The 18,029-nt window shown below is 43.3% G+C and overlaps 1 protein-coding gene across 11 annotated transcripts in view; it reads right to left on the bottom strand.

The window, feature by feature from the left end:
• The window catches only part of KANSL3 (KAT8 regulatory NSL complex subunit 3), a 41,188-nt gene extending 27,195 nt beyond the window's left edge, over positions 1-13,993 (bottom strand). For 2 of the 11 annotated variants that reach the window (XM_080685046.1, XM_080685051.1), the window contains exons 1-3: positions 13,917-13,993; positions 12,745-13,009; positions 9,318-9,488 (exon numbers count right to left, since the gene is read on the bottom strand). In XM_080685046.1, coding sequence (XP_080541172.1) covers positions 9,318-9,488; positions 12,745-12,959 — 386 coding nt within the window. In that variant the 5' untranslated portion in view covers positions 12,960-13,009; positions 13,917-13,993. Of the gene's footprint in view, positions 1-6,621; positions 6,685-9,317; positions 9,527-12,744; positions 13,010-13,569; positions 13,859-13,916 lie in introns of those variants that run through there. The other 9 variants (XM_080685053.1, XM_080685047.1, XM_080685056.1 and 6 more) reach the window with 8 other exon arrangements.
• Between the last annotated feature and the right edge of the window lie 4,036 nt (positions 13,994-18,029).

Genomic DNA, 18,029 nt, shown 5'->3' with positions numbered 1-18,029 from the left:
TGTCAATCTTTATTACTCTGAGACCCCAACTCTGCTCAGTAATCTTCCTAAAGACATTGAGAGAAAGGTAATAGGAGATACCCAATATTTGTTTACCAAATCTCCCAGCCATAAATTAAACTGGTGGTAAGATTACCTTAAAAAAATGTTTTAAAGTAGGTCCCAGATTCAAAAGAGAACCTGGAATGAAACCAAGGTAGCAGTTCAAACCAGTGGGGATAAAGGAAGCAGGGCTGAAACAAGGAGTAACCACCTGGAAAAAGAAATGCTACCCGGTTGGTGTGGTTCATAATTGAGAGTCCACCTACGAACCAAGAGGTCACGGTTCGATTCCTGGTCAGGGCACATGCTGGGTGGTAGACTTGATCCCCAGTAGGGGGCATGTAGGAGGCAGCTGATTGATGATTCTCTCTCATCATTGATGTTTCTCTCTCCTCCCTTCCTCTCTGAAATCAATAAAAATACATTTTTAAAAAAGGCACCCTGGACTCGTACAAAAATAAATTTCAAGTAGAATAAAAAGTTAAATATAAAAAAATAAAGTTACCAAAGTACTAGAAGAAATAGTGATATCTATCTATCAATCATCTATCTTAAAATATGTAAGGCCTTAAGTATGACCTAAAACCTAGAAGCTACAAAAGGGAGAAAGATAAATATAACTACATAAGTATTTCAAACTTCCGTAAAGGAGAAAAATAACGTATCATAAACAAAGTCAAAACACCTGCCATTTCATTAAAGTAGAAAAAGCCACTAGAAAATTAAGAAAAAAACAACATACTCAAAACAATGGATAAAGAACATGAAAAGGCAGTTCACAAAAAAGTATAGTCAACCCTGTTCAAAATCAAATATGCAAATCCTATCTAATAAAAGAGTAATATGTAAATTGACCATCACTTCAACACACAAGATGGCCACCCCCATATGGTCAAAGATGACCGCCCCCATGTGGACACAAGATGGCCCCCACAAGATGGCCGGCAGGGGAGGGCAGTTGGGAGGGACCAGGCCTGCAAGCGAGGGCAGTTGGGGCAATCAGGCCTACAGGGGAGGGCAGTTGGGGGCAACCAGGCCTGCAGGGGAGGGCAGTTAGGGGCAACCAGGCCTGCAGGGGAGGGCAGTTAGGGGTGACCAGGCAGGCAGGGGAGGGCAGTTAGGGGTGACCAGGCCTGCAGGGGAAGACAGTTGCAGGGGACCCAGGCCTGCAGGGAAGGGCAGTTGGGCGGGACCAGGCCTGCAAGAGAGAGCAGTTAGGGGTGACCAGGCAGGCAGGGGAGGGCAGTTAGGGGTGACCAGGCCTGCAGAGCAGGGCAGTTGGGGGGGACCAGCCTGCAGGGAAGAGCAGTTGTGGGGCGGGGACCAGGCCTGCAGGAGAGGGCAGTTAGGGGTGACCGGGCCGGCAGGGGAACAGTTAGGTGTTGATCAGGCTGGCAGGCAGAAGTGGTTAGGGTCAATCAGGCAGGCAGGCAGGTAGGCGAGCGGTTGGAAGCCAGCAGTCCCGGATTGTGAATCCCGGTGGGATCGGGCCTAAACGGGCAGTTGGACATCCATCAAGGGGTCCCAGATTGGAGAGGGTGCAGGCTGGGCTGAGGGACACCCCCCCTATGCCATGCATGAATTTCGTGCATCGGGTCTCTAGTTAAAATAATAAAATATTATTTTTCAGTTATCAAATGGGTAAAAATTAACAAGTTTAATACTACTCTGTGTTGTGGGAGTGTAAGAAGATAGGTGTCTCCTTACTTTGCTGATGGAAATATAAGTTAGTACAACCTTTGGAAAGTAAATTTGGAATATTAATTTTGGAAAGAAATCAATCAAAAAATCTAAGTCAGCCCTGACTGGTTTGGTTTAGTGAATAGAGTGTCAGCCTGCGGACTGAAGGGTCCCAGGTTCGATTCCAGTTAAGGGCATGTACCTTGGTTGTGGGCACATCCCCAGTAGGGGTTGTGCAGGAGGCAGCTGATTGATGTTTCTCTCTCATCAATGTTTCTAACTCTCTATCCTTCTCTCTTCCTCTTTAAAAAAAAAAAAAAAAAATCAATAAAATATATTAAAAAACAAAACAAAAATCAGATCATGTCACTCTGCTCAAAGCCCTTCAGTGGCCACATAACAACCTGTTAAAAGCCAAAGTCATTGCCATAGGCTGTCTGGACCCTACTCCCTGCCTCACAAGTCCCAAATCTCTGAATATCAAACTTCAACAAAACCCGACTGGATTCTGATGAAGTAGCAGGAATAAGCCACATCATCATACATGACTGACCCTGACTTCTGTGGCTTCACCACACTGCCCCCCACAAACCCAATTCTGCATGCTCCTACATCACGGCTGGGCCCCAGTTGTCCATTCCCTCCCTGGAACAATGGCTCTCTTTCTACCTCCTTCAGGTCATTGCTCAGGTATCAACCTCCACTGTTGCTTTCCTGACTAATCCCTACTTATAAAACCGCCAATACCGATTCCCTATCCTCCTTACATCCATATCATCATCTCACATTCTATCCGTTTTGTTTATTTCTTTAGTCCATCTCCCTCTGCTGAATGTAGAGGCCAAGATGGCAGGGACTTTTGTTGCTAGATCCCCAGCACATAAAATAGTATCTGACCTATAGCAGTGACTTGACATCTGCTAAATACATGGATAAATTGTGTGTATAGACATTCTACACCCTGATAACAGCTGAGCACAAACTCAAACCTTTATACTCCTCACCACACTAAGCCCTTGGCAACTGAGCAGCAGAAGACACTGAAACATGAGTTAGGTGAAACTAACTTGAGCCCTTTCACCATACCAGGGTGGTCAAACAATTCCAAACACCTCTTACTTTACAGCAGACCAGCATCCTTCCCATCACAACCAAAGGGGGAGGATAAATTCACTTTGTACAACTATCTCACTGTCCTTGGAAAGAGTAAATACCCTCTACAAAGGAGGAATATATGGTTCAACTTCTTTTCCTGCTGCAAAATAAAATCTCACCTATGTTTTACAACTGACCACAGTTACACAGTCCAGGAGAACACTAACTCAGAGCCGCAACTCTAACCAGCTCTGCAGTGAAGAGCGAGATGTGTGCCTCAGTCTCCTTGACTGTAAAATAAACATGGATCTCTAAGGTTCCTCGCAATAAAAACTCAGATGAGCTAGGATTACAGATGGAAGCAAAAGTTGAAGGAAAGCAGCTCAAGTCCATGATCACAGAATTCTTCAGAAGTTTTCCTTGCTCCAATAAATCCCTTCTCAACCTCCAAACCTCCCCACTTTGTAACACTCTTGTGGCGACCAGAAGCAGTCTTGGGTTCCTGAGAACTGTCCTTTTTCTTATTTTCCACTAGTTCTCTTGGTTTATTTCTGCTACTTCATCAGGATCCAGTCAGGTTTGGTTATAGTTTTAGATTCAGAGATTTTAGACATGGGAGGCGGGGAGTGGAAGCTTCAATTTAAGTGTTGGGTCTCAGCACACCCTGAATCCAGGAAGGCTTATGGGAACAACTGGTTCACATTATTAGCAGCATCTCTCTCATGTACAGTGAGTCTCGAGTGGGCTCGGGGATCTGGTGGGGGGGGCGGGGAGGAGACAGGATGTTCACAAGCAGTTTGAAAAACTCTCTGGAGATACGTGGATCTATTTCCATATTAACACACCTCTTTGTTTTTACTGGCTGGTTTTGCCCTACTGGTGGGCATTTAGGTTGTGTCCCTTTAACTGCTCTTATGGACAGCTGCAGTGCCCACCCCTCCTTTCCCCCAACACACACATCTATCTCCAACTTTATATGGCTGTGTGAGTATCTCTGAAGGATAAATTTCTTGAGGTGGAAGTGAAAGACCAAAGGCTATAAAATTTTCGAATTTCTAGTTCTATGAAAATACGTGTAAAGAACCTGCAACATCATGGAAGCATTATTAAACTGCAGCCTTATCCCCAGCAATACTGTTCATTTATAGGTTAGTCAAGAACACAATTTCTTCATGTTCAACAATCTCTTAAGCTTTCTCAGAGTCTACTGATCAGGTTGCAAGGACAGTGAATGAGGCATAATTTATGAGGCACCAGGAACATTTCCAAAATTAGCCTGTTATTCTATAACAAGATGCTTTCTCCATTTGTTTGTTTTACTCTATATTTATTCTGAAACCCAAAATGATGACAGCAAGGAAAATGATGTGAACAAAATGGGAAGGGGGTGAGAAAGCTATTTAGAAGTTTCTCCTACCCTGAAGTTACATCAATGACAGCTACAATTAAATTAAAAAACCACAATGTTGGGAGTCTAAAATCCCTGAAAAAGTTCTTAGGATTATTGCTGGATATACAAAAAGTGACTCCAAGAATTGAAATATGTTCTCTATATTTTGTCAGCTTTGTGGAAGGCTGGAAAATTTAGTGGGCAGGAAAAAAAAGATCTAACCTAAGATTAAGATAAAGAGCATGCAAAAGATATAATTAAGGAAAAATTTAAAAACAGGAGACAGAATTTTAAATATAAGTCTAAACAGTCAAATAGCTGATGGGAACTACAGTGAGTCAACCAGTCCCTCCACCTAATCCTATTCCATTTTCACAAGTGCAGAAACGCCTACTCTCCATTTCTTAGATGAGATCAGATAATCTCATGGTCCCCATGCTCTGATCCTGAATGTCGAGACCTCTGGATCATCTTATCCAAAGAAGCCAAAAAGTCACATTGGTTCTAGACCAATTTTCAAAGGTAATTATTCTTTCTCTGATACTTATTTTTCAAGAGAGACGAATTCAATATTAAAATGTCTACAGGACTTTTTATTTTAAACCAGAAGTCAAACAGAGAGACAAAGAACATCAAGAGAGACAGAATGTCACACTTACTTTTTCAGATAATAAAATTTTTTTCTTAAACACCAGGAGAAAGGAAGAAAAGAATGAAGGGGAAGGAGAGAGAGGGAAGGAGGAAAAGGTTAGGGGGGAGGGAGGGAAGGAGAGAGGGAAAATAAACAACACAAAGATCTTGGACTCAAAATTTCAAGCATTGATTAGAGCAAATTTAGAAAAGGAGAATGGTTTTCTTTTGGCTGAATTCAGAGAAGTTTTGATTTCTAAGATAAGGCAACCTGCCTTAGGACACTAGACTCTTTTACTGAAATATTGGAAATGTCCTAAAATCCATTTGAGCAATGCTGAGACATATCATGTATCAAGTATTTTATTGAATGTCTTTTAAAAGCTGTGCATCTAATTAAACTTGACATTTAAGAAACATTTTTGGGGGGAAAAAGCTGGTCCAACTTCTTCAGGACATTACTACCCCAACAAAAAGTAAATCGTTTTCAAAGTTCTTCAAGTCACACAACTTTGGCATGCAGACACAGGAGGTCAGCAAACTTTTCCTATAATGGACTGGATAGTACATATTTGCTTCTGTGAGCCATATGGTCTGTCACAACTATTCAATTCTGCAGTCGTAATGCAAAAGCAGCCATGAACAATACCTAAAAGTGGGCATGACTGGGGTCCCATAAAACTGCTTATACACACTGACATTTGAATTGCATGTGTCTTTTTTTTTAAATATATTTTATTGATTTTTTACAGAGAGGAAGGGAGAGGGATAGAGAGTTAGAAACATCAATGAGAGAGAAACATCGACCAGCTGCCTCCTGCACACCCCCTACTGGGGATGTGCTCGCAACCAAGGTACATGCCCTTGACCGGAATCGAACCTGGGACCTTTCAGTCCGAAGGCCGATGCTCTATCCACTGAGCCAAACCGGTTAGGGCTGCATGTGTCTTTTTAAAAAAATATATTTTTTTATTGATTTCAGAAAGAAAGGGAAAGGGAGAGAGAGACAGAAACATCAACGATGAGAGAGAATCATTGATTGGCTGCCTCCTGCATGCCCCCTACTGGGGATCGAGCCTGCAACCCAGGCATGTGCCCTTGACAGGAATCAAACCTGAAACCCTTCAGTCTGCAGTCTGGCACTCTATCCTGAGGCAAACCAGCTTAGGCTCATGTGTCTTCTTTTGATTTTTTTTAACCACTTAAAAATGTGAAAACTATTCTTAGTTCAAGGGCTGTGTAAAAACAATCACTGGACTCCAGGTGGTGCCTGGGCACTGGCTTGCTCACCCTCATCTAGACAATTCAATCAGTCAGAGAAGATTTTTAAACTGTTTCACAAAATATCAGGCATTACTACAGAAAGTCAGAGTCAGTTGGGGAAGCTTCAATTTCTATACACAGAAAGTTATCTGAAGGCAGTTACTACTGAAATAATTCAAGAGGGGAACCCAGGGCACTAACAAAGAAAATTAAGTTTCTGATTCCACTGAAAGATCTCTGAGGAAAAACTAATTTCTGGTCCTATAGACCATGAGTTTTTCATATGGGAAACTGTAATTTTACATTATTTTATACAAGAAGAAAAGAATCAGCAATTTAACAATCAAGTCAAGGGTAAGAGTGGCAACAAGTTGATTATAATCAGAGTGGAGGGACCTAACTGCAAGCTCCAAACAGGTTACGGATCCAGAGTTTGGGGACAAGGTCAGAGTTCGGTGACCTCTGAAAGTGAAGCAAGTATCATCAAATAATAAAATTAGCTGTGTGCAAAAGTGACCTACCTGAAGAGATGGTTTGTAAGCCTGTTGCTAATGAGAAGGACGCCTCCAAAATTTCATCAGACACTAAAAAAACAAATAATCTGAGATAAACTGAGCGCTAATTAACCATATCAATCTATGGTAATGTCATAACAGAAGGATGGAGGTCCCCATGGAGAAAGATAAGCCAAAGATAAGAATCTGTCAGTGTTTTTCTGCAGGGCAGGTGAAGATGTGCCCTGGCCTATTCAGGAGCCCTTCTTGCTTTGAGGAATAGTGCATCCAACTACCTTGTTGAAAGAGGAAGCCTCTAGGGCAGACTCTGTACTTGCCATCCACTCTGGAATAGAAGGGCTTCCCAGACTCTCCCAATGAGAATCGATGCTCTGGCCAGGCCACTCCAGTGTCTCATCTGCCTTATAGATATAGCTGTCCTTGTAAATTAAGAAACTGGTATTCATATGTGTTACTAAGTGTCTTATGATTTTGGTAAGTATAAAAAGTCCCCCCAAATCTCTCAATCATGTCCATGGTGAACTGATAAAAAACTTCATGCAGTTCTCCCATGCAGTTTCTGAAACTGCACACAGAGGACACCACAGAGGGATACCTAACCATGAGGGGTCGCCTTGTTCAGCTAATGACTGCCCTTAAGAAGTGGGTAGAATAGTTGAGAACACTGGGCTCTGGAGGTGGACTGTCTGCTCTGAACAAATTCCTGCTCCATCACTTCCTAACTAAGATCCTGAGCTCAGTTTCTCCATCCTGTAAAATAGAGACGAAGAAGGGATATACCTTGAAGAGTTGCTGTGAGGAGTAAGAGATCATGGACATGAAGCGCTTGGCACAATGCCTGGCACCCAGAAAGCACTTGACAAATGATAGGTGTTTTGTTTTGTTTTTTGTTACTACCACTGTCACTATTTTTTATTATTAACTGTAACAACGATAACCATTTTGCTGAATTCAGTGACTCTGGGAATATTCCAGCAGTTGATCTTCACTCACAGCAGAGTTTTCCTCTGTATCTGAAGCTTTGGAGAGCATTTTCCCCTTCTTAGGGCACAACGTTCATTCCAATTCAAGATCCTAAACAACTTATTCACAAGCTCTTCAAAGTGCTCCTCCTTTAACAGCTCCCACCTTGATCACAGGACAAACCTGCTCAACCTCATTCCTGACTTCAGACCAGACTCATAAATCATTACAATTGCCTCAAACTTCCTATCTTTTTTCCTACAGAGTGTCCTTTTTCTCTTCCATGATTATAAAATAAGATCTCTCCGACATTATGGCAAGGGTACCAGCTACCAACTCCTGTGTAAGCATTTTAATATTCCCTTACATTCGGCAGATAGACAGAGAGCCACCAGGGAAATGCAAATTAAAACCACAACTGGCTGTCACTTCACAACCTCTAGAATAGTCATAATAAAAAAAAAACAACAGGTAATAAATGTTGGCAAAGATGTAGAGAAATAAGAACTCTCTTACACTGCTGGTGGGAACGTAAAATGGTGTAGTCCCTTTGAAAATTAGTTTAGAAAGCCCCAAAAACTTAAATATGAAGTTATCACATGACCCAGCCATTCCACTTCTAGGTAAATATTCATAGGGCCACACAAAAACAAGTACATGAATATTCAAAGCAGAATATTCATAACAGCCAGAAAGTGTTAGCAACCCAAATATCCACCAACAGATGAATGGATACACAAAATGTGGTACAATGAAATATAATTTGGCTATAAAAAGGAATGAAGTACTGACTCATGCTACAATACACATGAACCTCAAAAACATTCTGAGAGAAGCCAGATACAAAAGCCACATATTGTATGATTCCGTTTATATAAAATGTTCAGAATAGGCAAACTTAGAAAGGAAATTAGTGGTTGCCAGAGGTTGGAGGGGTTGGGAGGAAATGGGAAGTGACTTTAATGGATATGAAGCTTCTTTTTGGGGTGCTGAAAATGTTCATTAAATTGATTGTGGTGATGAATATAATAAAATGTAGACATTAAATAGGTGAGTTATATGGTATGTAAATTTTATCTTCATAAGGTTGTTATGCAATAAGCAAAAGATAAATATTTGCCAAAAGAACAATGACAAATGACCTGGAGAGGAGTGTGGAGTCCCTGGGTCAGTAGGAACCATGGTAGTAAGACAGGCAATTCATGAAAACGGGCTGAAGTATTCCCTCAAAAACACAGACTGCAAATGTGTATTTAACAGCCACTCAAATCAATCATGTTAGCTTTTCATGTGACGCCAAAACACTTTCATGATCTAGCTACAGACCTTATAAGACAGTATCTTACAAATATACATTATTTAATGTTTTGGGGGTTGTTTTTTTGGAGTCTGGAAAACTCTCATATCAGATCTTATACTACATAAGCTACAGAGTTAGTTATAACTATCAAATTTAATTTATTTATTTATTTGATAAACATTTATCATATGCCTACTATGTGCCAGGCAGTGTCCTAGGTGTCAGGGATGCAAAGACGGCTGGGATGCAAACCCTCCTCTCAAGGAGCTCACTGCACACAGTGAGCTGAGACTTACAAAGCAGTTAGAAGAACATGTGTGTGGCTGCAAATGAAATAAGTGCCTAATAAATGTGTTTCAATGCAGATGATGGTACAAAACATTTACAGGGCAGTGAGCATCAACCCTGTAGTGACCAGTCTTCCTGCAGAGTAGCCTACCTGTTGACATGCTCCTCCCAGTCCTCTGGTGGGGGAGGGGCGTCTGCATCAGTTCTGGCGAAGATGACATGCCTTTCACACTCGTTCATCACGCTGCGTGCCTTCTGATTGTCGTAGAGTGGCATGGGGGTTGATGTGACTGTCTCCACATCTATTGGGACGTCTGACTCGCTGTAAACAGGTGAGAAGATTGGACCAGGCCACATGTACTGTATACAACACAGATGTTTAACAATCATCTGGTTGCCAAAAATGTCTCTTGAATATAATCAGCTTTAAAATATGCACAAGCACATTATATCCACAAAAAAATTATGGTTCAAAGTCATCTTTCCCACACTTGTCAAGTTTCTGTCCTCTGACACACTCTGATGTGCTAAGGGACATTAAGTCGATTTTAAATGACTATATGCAAAAAATAACAGTTTTTTTAAAAAGACAAATATATTCCATAAGCAAATAGTTGAATGCCGATACGTGCTTTCCAATACAACAACTATAGGCCACATGAAACTATTTAAAGTAAGAAAAATTACACAGCATTAAAAATTCAGTTTCTCAGTCAGACTAACCACATTTCAAGTGTGCAACAGACATATGTAGCTGGTGGCTACCATATCAGATGCACAGGTATTGAGCATTTCTATCACTGCAGAAAGTTCTGTTGGACAGTACTGATCTGAGTTTTAACTATTCATACAAACTTTCCCCTTCACCAGCAAGTCAACTGGTAGTAACCATATGCTGTAAAAGCCCATGATTGTCTAAGATCACTTGGAATGTAGACACCTCAGCGATTTAAGTCACTGTGAAAAGGGCCTAGAACAGAAACAAATAGAAATGGACATCTAAAGAATCTTTCATATTTTATTTTCTATATTTCTATGTATATATATATATTTTTTTTAAGATACTCTTTTTTTCAGTTTTCTTGTACTTTATTAAAGTGTCCTCTTTTTTTAAATTGATTTCAGAGAGGAAGGGAGAGGAAGAGAGAGACGGAAACATCAATGATGAAAATCATTGATCAGCTGCCTCCTGCATGCCCCACACCAGGGATGGAACCGATAACCCAGGCACGTGCCCTGACCAGGAATCGAACCGTGACCTCCTGGTTCATAGGCCAATACTAAACCACTCAGCCACTCAGGCCAGACTGAAGAACCTTTCATATTTTAAAATGTTAATGAAATCCTAGTACCATAAGGGTCCTTCACTGCACCAACTGTCACCCTATATACTATGCCAATCAAACTGGTCTATGATTATCTGCCAAACATCACTTTAACTTTCTGACGTCCATGATTTTACTGCATCCATTCCCAATGGCTGGGATAATTACACCATTCTGAAATGAAGAGAAATCATGTGCAGCTAGATTGGGTGGTGGGTGAAAGAGCTGATTATCTTCTCTGGACCAGGCAATTAGACCTATGTGCCTCATAAAGAACTCTTGATTTCATCATTTCAACATATCCTCCCTGAGCTTTCCCCAACTCAGGTTACCACCCAGCTGCTCAAGCCAGAAATCTAAAAGTCATCCTAATATCACCTTAGGCCTTAACCCTGGTCCCTTTCCAATGCAGCACAGCAGGTCCTGTTGACTCTACCTACAAAATAAATCTCAAAGCAATCCATTTTTCTCCATCTGTACTATTGCTGCCCCTATCCAAGTTATCATGACCTCTGGCCCCCTCTATTGCAATGGCCTCCTAGCAAAAATTCAACAAAAATTCAAAGTGACCTTTTAAAAATATAAATCCAACTTCTCCCCTAGCTCTCACTTACATCCCCATTGCAACTATACTCCATACACAATGGCCTAAAGTGAGTTTACAGAACATGCCAAACTCCCACTTTCGAGGGCTATATATATATATGGAGATGGTTTATAAAAGGAAATAATTTTCTAAGGACTGAAATAGCCAAGTCCACAGAACCTCACTTTTAAAAAAATACAAGATACAAACACAGGAGTTTCAATGTTAGCAAGAAGCTATTACATAATTAGAAAACAGGAAAAAATTTAAAGTTCTACATAAAGGAGCTCATGAGTTATGCCCCAAGCCAGAGGCATCAAGATTATGCTGAACAATTCCCTAAAATCAGAGATCCTGTGCTCTGTACAACAAAAAAAGCCAACAAAATGCTGCCATCCTTAGGAAATGAAACAAAAACCACTATTCTGTATGTGTTTAAAACACATATCATAGTAACTCTAGCTCATTAAGGCTCAATGGGGGATCTAAAGAAGAAAAATATAAGATCTCTACTCCCCAACAAACCTAAAACCTGTGCTAGAGGAAAGATTAGACATTAGATCAGATTAAAACAAACAAACAAAGCCCTGGCTGCCAGGTAGCTCAGGTGGTTACAGCATTGTCCTAATATGCCAAGATTGCTGGTTTGGTCAGGGGGCACACAAAAATCAACCAATGAATGCAGTAAGAAGAATCAATGTTTCTCTCTCCCTCCCCTCCCCCCAAAATCAAAAAATAAAATTAAAAACAAGCCAACAAACAAACAAAAGCTCCTCCCCAAAACAGTTTATAAGATTACTAATGGTGTGATTTGGTCATCAAAATATACCAACGAATCTTAAAATATAATTAGAACACCTTAAAGCTCAAAAGAATTGCTAACTAGGTTTATTTAAGCCAAATGTAACTATATCACCTATTACATACCAAATTTATGAAAAAAATTTCTGCCCTAGCTGGTCTGGCTCAATGGATAGCATGGCATCCGGACTGATAGGTCCTGGGTTCGATTCTGATCAAGGGCACATCCCCAGTAGGGGGCATGCAGGAGACAGCTGATCAATAATTCTCTCTCATCACTGATATTCCTATCTCTCTGTCCCTTTCCCTTCCTCTCTGAAATAAATAAAAATATATTTTAAAAAATTCCTTATCCTGTAATTAGTCTGGCTGAAAATACAACCAGACCTAAGAAAGGTTTAGATCACCCATGGGTGACAGTTCTGAACAGCTAAGGGAGAAAGCAAGGTCTTGGGAATATACTCCTACTAAACTTTTTGGGTGAAACCAGGAAAAGTTTCTTGTTGCCAGTGTTTGGGCAAGCCAGCACACTGGACTAAAGGAATGAGTCTAATCCTGTGTGGCAGTTTCTAAGTCAACTGCCCTTCAGTCAGTCTTATTCTTCATCAGTTAAATAATCCTCTTTCCATATGTCCTATTACCTAAATGGAATAGGCTGTTTACTTTCTTTGGAACATCCTGCTTTCCTGTCAGATGTCTTGAATGCTGATGTCCATTCAGTCCTGATATCCTCGCACTGCTTACCAGAGATGCCCGATTTAAACATCCGAGCTTCCCACAATCCTCACAGTAAAGTCCTCTTTAATCCATCTGACCACTGCCCAGTGAGGGCAACCGCAGCCCTTAGGAGAGGAACCCAAACTCACATGGTACTTTCATGCTGCCTCCGGGGAGTAACAAAGAGCATGCGGGTGGGCCGGGCACTACTGGCATCTGGGTGGGCACTCCAAGGCTTGGCATAGCTATGATCCAGAAAAACCAGATCCAGCTCCCGTTCGTGCACTGAAAGCTGGAAGAGCAGTGAGGTGCCCATGCGCCTCGCTGAAGACTGGAAGTCCCTCTCCACACCCCGGTGGGCCATGTCAGTGGAGGGGCAGCCAGTCAGAGAGCAGCTGTCTGCATGCTGGCCACCTGCAGCGGAAAGGGTGTCAATTCAAATACTCTAAATCTCTCCCAACCTGGAACATCTCACATGCTCCTGACTTTTGTGACCTTCTATCATTCACATTTGAGACGTCATTGCACTGTGCACCCTCACCACCACAGGGAGGGTCCTGAGATCCCACTCCGCCTTCAGAAAGCTCTGGCACCAGGAGTGCTCCACGCAGTCTCCGTTCGCTAGAGGCCGGAGGCGGCACTGGCGCAAAGCTCCCTCCAACAGACACTGACTTGCTTGGCCGGCGCCTCCGTTTCTTAAAGAGCCAGAAGGGCTGTAGCCAACAACGCGAATCACAAGTGTTAATTCTTCCGGAGCTAGGTTAGGGTCTTACTGCTCCTCACCGTCCCCTAAGCTTCAAAGCACCCACTATAGCGGGGCAGCATGGGCCTCAAGGAGGCCTCTGAAGTCTGTTTTATGTTAAGTAAAAGTTTTGCAACAACTTCCTAATACTCTGGAGTTTTTAAACGAACAAATGAGGGCTCCTTCGCGAAGCCCGTAACAAAATGCCACCCCAGGAGGATCTTGTCCATACCCGGGTGGGCGGTCCCCGCAAACCGCCCAGGACTGCGGCCGTCCCTGGGGTCTCGCCACTGAACCTCCAAAACACCCCGTGCAGTAGGCGGAGCTTATCGTTGTCACTTCACAGATGAAGTCGCCGGTTCTGAGGGGATGGAGCGACTAGGCCAAGGTCACCGAGAGTTCGCGACCAGGAGGCGCCACCTCGCACCCACCCGGCCCAGTGGCCCAACACGACCGGCCGCCCCGGCCAGAGGTCCAGCCCCGAGTCCCCGAATGCCGGGGAGCCCCGAGGCTCTCGCTGGGCCCCCGCCTGCCCCGCCCGGGCCGCGACCCCAAAGCCCGCCACCGCAGTGGTCCTACCTCCCTCACCCGCAATCCGCGGGCCGCGCGCTAGGCCCGGGCGGCTCTCAGGGCGCGTGCGCGTTACCGCCCCCAAGCTCGGCTCTCCGGGCTTCAAGCAAAACGCGGAACGGATTATAGCCTGAGAGGGAGGACCGGGGAGCGGGAAAACCCGGAGTGGATTACTCTGCGCCACAAAGGCGGGAAGCGGAGAGCCTGCAATACGCGGATCTCTGAGGCAGGTAAGCGCCCAGTTCTGGATCCGCCTCCTGAGTTTTCAGTGGGAGCGCGAGAGCCAAGGAGGACGCTGGCTCTTGAAGTCCCAATCCTGCTGCCCGCACCCCAAGTCCCTTCGCCTCTCACCTCTGCCAGAGCAGGCCTCCTGAATGTGCTAGTCAGGAATTTTACTCTTAAGAAACAACCATGCCTTGCCAGTATGGCTCAGTGGCTGAGCATTGACCTATGAACCAGGAGGTCAGGGTTCCCTTCACAGTCAGGGCACATGCCTGGGTTGTGGGCGCCAAGCCCAGTGTGGGGCGTGCAGGAGGCAGCTGGTCAAAGATTCTTTCTCATCATTGAGGTTTTTCTCTCTCTCTCCCTCTCCCTTCCTCTCTGAAATCAATTTAAAAATATGTTTTTAAAAAGAAAAAAGAAACAACCACAAGAAAAACAAATAGAAAGGTAAAAAGTTGTTGTGAGCTAGTCCATTAACCCCTGGCCAGTGTGGCTCCGTGGTTGGAGCATCAGCCCAGGCACGGAAGGGTCAGGAGTTTGATTCCCCATCAAGGGCAAGTACTTGGGTTGCGGTTGGTTGCCCTGCCAAGTGGGAGACAATCCATATATGTGTCTCTTTCACATTGTTTCTCTCTCTCTCTCTCTCTCTCTCTCTCTTTCTTCTTCTTCTTCTTCTTCTTCTTCTTTCCCCCTCCTCCCTTCCATTCTCTCTTAAAAAGTAATGGAAACCAAATAAGGATTAACAACAACAAAAATAGTCTATTAAGAATAAAGAAAAAAAGAGTACTGCTTGTGGCAAGATTAAAAATGGCAGCAGAGTAGGAGGATGCTGCATGGACATGCTCCCAGGAACAAGCTGGAATTACAACTGAAATACAGAAAGGCTTCCTGAATAATCAATGGAAAACTCACAGGAGAGAACCCTGATACCCAAGGACCGAAGGTGGAGCCAGCATAGAGACTGGTAGGAGGGGCAGAGATGTGAAAGGGCTGGCTGGGCACCCACAGACAGCAACTGAAGTCCCAGAGAGATATCTCAGCCGTGGGGGGCGGGGGTGTGCCACTGAGAATTCTGGGATCTGATCCTGGAGCTGGGCTCCCCAGTAGAGAACACCAAACTGAGGAGGGTACCCACATAACATCTAGCTGTGAAAAGCAGTGGGGTGCTCTCTGCCAGGGAGTGGCAGCTGGAAGTTCGGGCACCCTCTTAAAAGGCCAATGCACAAAAATTCCCTGTGGAGCATCCACCTTGTGCTCTGGCAGAGGGAAGGTGAAGTGGACTGGAGCTGTGAGACAGAACCCAGGACTGGGGACTCGGGGATAGAGCTCAGAAGGCAGACACCCCAAGTTTCTTGGGCTTAGTCATTCCCTCATATAGCCAGAGGACATCTTTCCTACATAGACATCTGCCTTGCTTGGGGGGAAGACAGTCGACACACCCTATTAGAAAACACCTTGCCCTGAGGCCACTTAAGAGATTAAAAGTAGCAACTGCCCCACCTGGTTGAAAAAACTCTCGCCCCACCTAAGGACAATTGCCTCAGGGCAATTCAAGTCGGAATCCTATTAGTCTGTAGACAGAGGCAGTCTCTGGAGGCTTTGAGTCTTTGCCTGATCCAATTAATCAAAAACAGCCTTCAACACTTTACTGCACTAGAGATTGAGAGGTGTAGATGATCTATCTAATACATAGTCACAAACCCAAACAGACAAACAAAATGAGGAAACAAAGAAACAACCCCCAAATGAAAGAACTAGCGAATTCTCCAGAAGAGATAAATGAACCAGAGATAAGAAATTTATCTGAGTAATGATGTTAAAAATGCTCAACACTATGAAAAAGAGATACAGTAACTATGAAAAAGAACAGTCTGAGATAAAGAATGACAACACAAAGAACACATTGGAAGGAATATGCAGCAGATTAAGAGAAACTGAGGATCGGATCAGTGAATTAGAAGACAGAGTTGAAAATATCACTCAATTAGAGAACGAAAAAGAAAAAACAATTAAAAAACAGGAGGACAGCTTAAGAGACCTGTGGGACTACGTGAAACGTAACAATATTAAAATAGCAGGTGTGCCAGAAGAGGCAGAAAGGGAGAAAGGAATAGAGAAGTGTGCTGCGCCAGCACAGCCAAGGGTTTGGCGAGCCTGAGGGAGGGCCGGTGAAGGATGAAGAAAAAGACAGACAAAGAGAATAAGCTGGGTCTAGGTGGATCTTCTGTGCCTTGCTGAGGCCACAGAACAGATCCAGACTGCAAAGCTGATGCTTTATTTATAATCAGGGGAAAACAAGGTAATTTACAATGTTCTTATAAGTTTTACTTGTTTTGGTAGCACTTGCTGCCCCTCCTACAGCCCATTAGCTACCGAGGAAAGATCTAGGGAGCAGTCACAAGATCAAGCTTAATTATGCTTAGAGGACTGTGCCCTCCAAGCTGGGACTTGTTTGTGACTTTGCCAGCAGGTCAGTCCGAGGCTTAACCCTGTAACTGCTCCCTACATCTCACCCTTCTTTTAATTTTAAGCTACTAATAATGGAAGTAAAACTTAAACATCAAGAACAAAGTTCTGACCATTAAAATATTAACAAAACAATGCCAATGCAAAACCCAGACATGGCTATTAATAAAACAATGCCAATGCAACACAACAATAATAGAGAAATCAAACTACAGTAATATTTTTCTACTAAATGAAAGTTTCTTTCGCTGATTTACTCAAGAGTCCTCAGACTTGGCTGCGCAAGAGTTTGCAGAAGACTGGCAGCTAACCAACACTAGCATGGTCAGAAACATGGTTGAGGGAGTAGCTTCTACTTCTTGCTTTTCTGCCATCTGCTGGGCCTCAGTTGTTAACTTCTTCAGCTGACCCCATGTTGGCACCTCGGTCTCTTGCATAGCCTTCATCATCTTCCTTTTCCGTTTACCTGTCATCGGGGCAACTCTCAGTCTTTTGAACGATGGGACAAGGAGCTTCTCTGGGTCTATTGTGGTGACGCACGTAACGCTCTGGCACCCAAATTGGCTGCGCTGCTCCTTCTGGGAAGATACAAACACAACCTCTTCCCCACATCATTACTGGATCTGGTCCAAACCATTGTCCAGTTTGTGCATCCTTCCATCGGGCTTACCCCATGGAAGCTATTGTACAGGAGGCTTGATGCCTTTTGGCTGCTGTATGACCCTCTGCATCGAAAATTCAAAAAATTTAAAGTATAAAGAACATGACTGAGTTTGTTTTGAGGTGACATAACATCCATCTCCCCCTTTCTGTTTTAGTAATTGTATTTTAAGAGTACGATTGGCTCTTTCCACTATTGCTTGACCTTGAGGGTTGTAAGGGATACCAGTTTTTTTAAAATATATTTTATTGATTTTTTTACAGAGAGGAAGGGAGAGAGGGATAGAGAGTCAGAAACATCGATGAGAGAGAAACATCGATCAGCCACCTCCTGCACACCTCCTACTGGGGATGTGCCCACAACCAAGGTACATGTCCTTGACCGGAATCGAACCTGGGACCTTTCAGTCCACAGGCTGATGCTCTATCCATTGAGCCAAACCAGTTAGGGCAGGGATACCAGTTTTATGACAAATTTGATATTGCAGACAAAAAATGTTGAAAAGCAGAACTAGTGTATGCAGGTCCATTGTCTGTCTTTAGCTCTAAGGGAGGACCTAGTACCATAAAGGCAGCTAGGCAATGATTAATTAATTACGTGCTTGGCACTCTCTCCCGTTTGGGGAGTTGCAAAGATAAAGTGGGAGCAGGTATCTACATTAACATGTACCCATCTATGCTTACCAAATTCCAGTATGTGGGTGACATTCATTTGCCAAATTTGATTAGGTTTAAGACCCCTAGGATTAACCCCCAACGATTGTACAGGGCAAT

This window comes from Plecotus auritus (assembly GCF_963455305.1).
Source record: "Plecotus auritus genome assembly, chromosome: 8".
NCBI lineage: Eukaryota > Metazoa > Chordata > Mammalia > Chiroptera > Vespertilionidae > Plecotus > Plecotus auritus.
The sequence above is the reverse complement of the archived record's forward strand: the minus strand, read 5'-3'. Positions and strand labels throughout refer to the sequence as shown.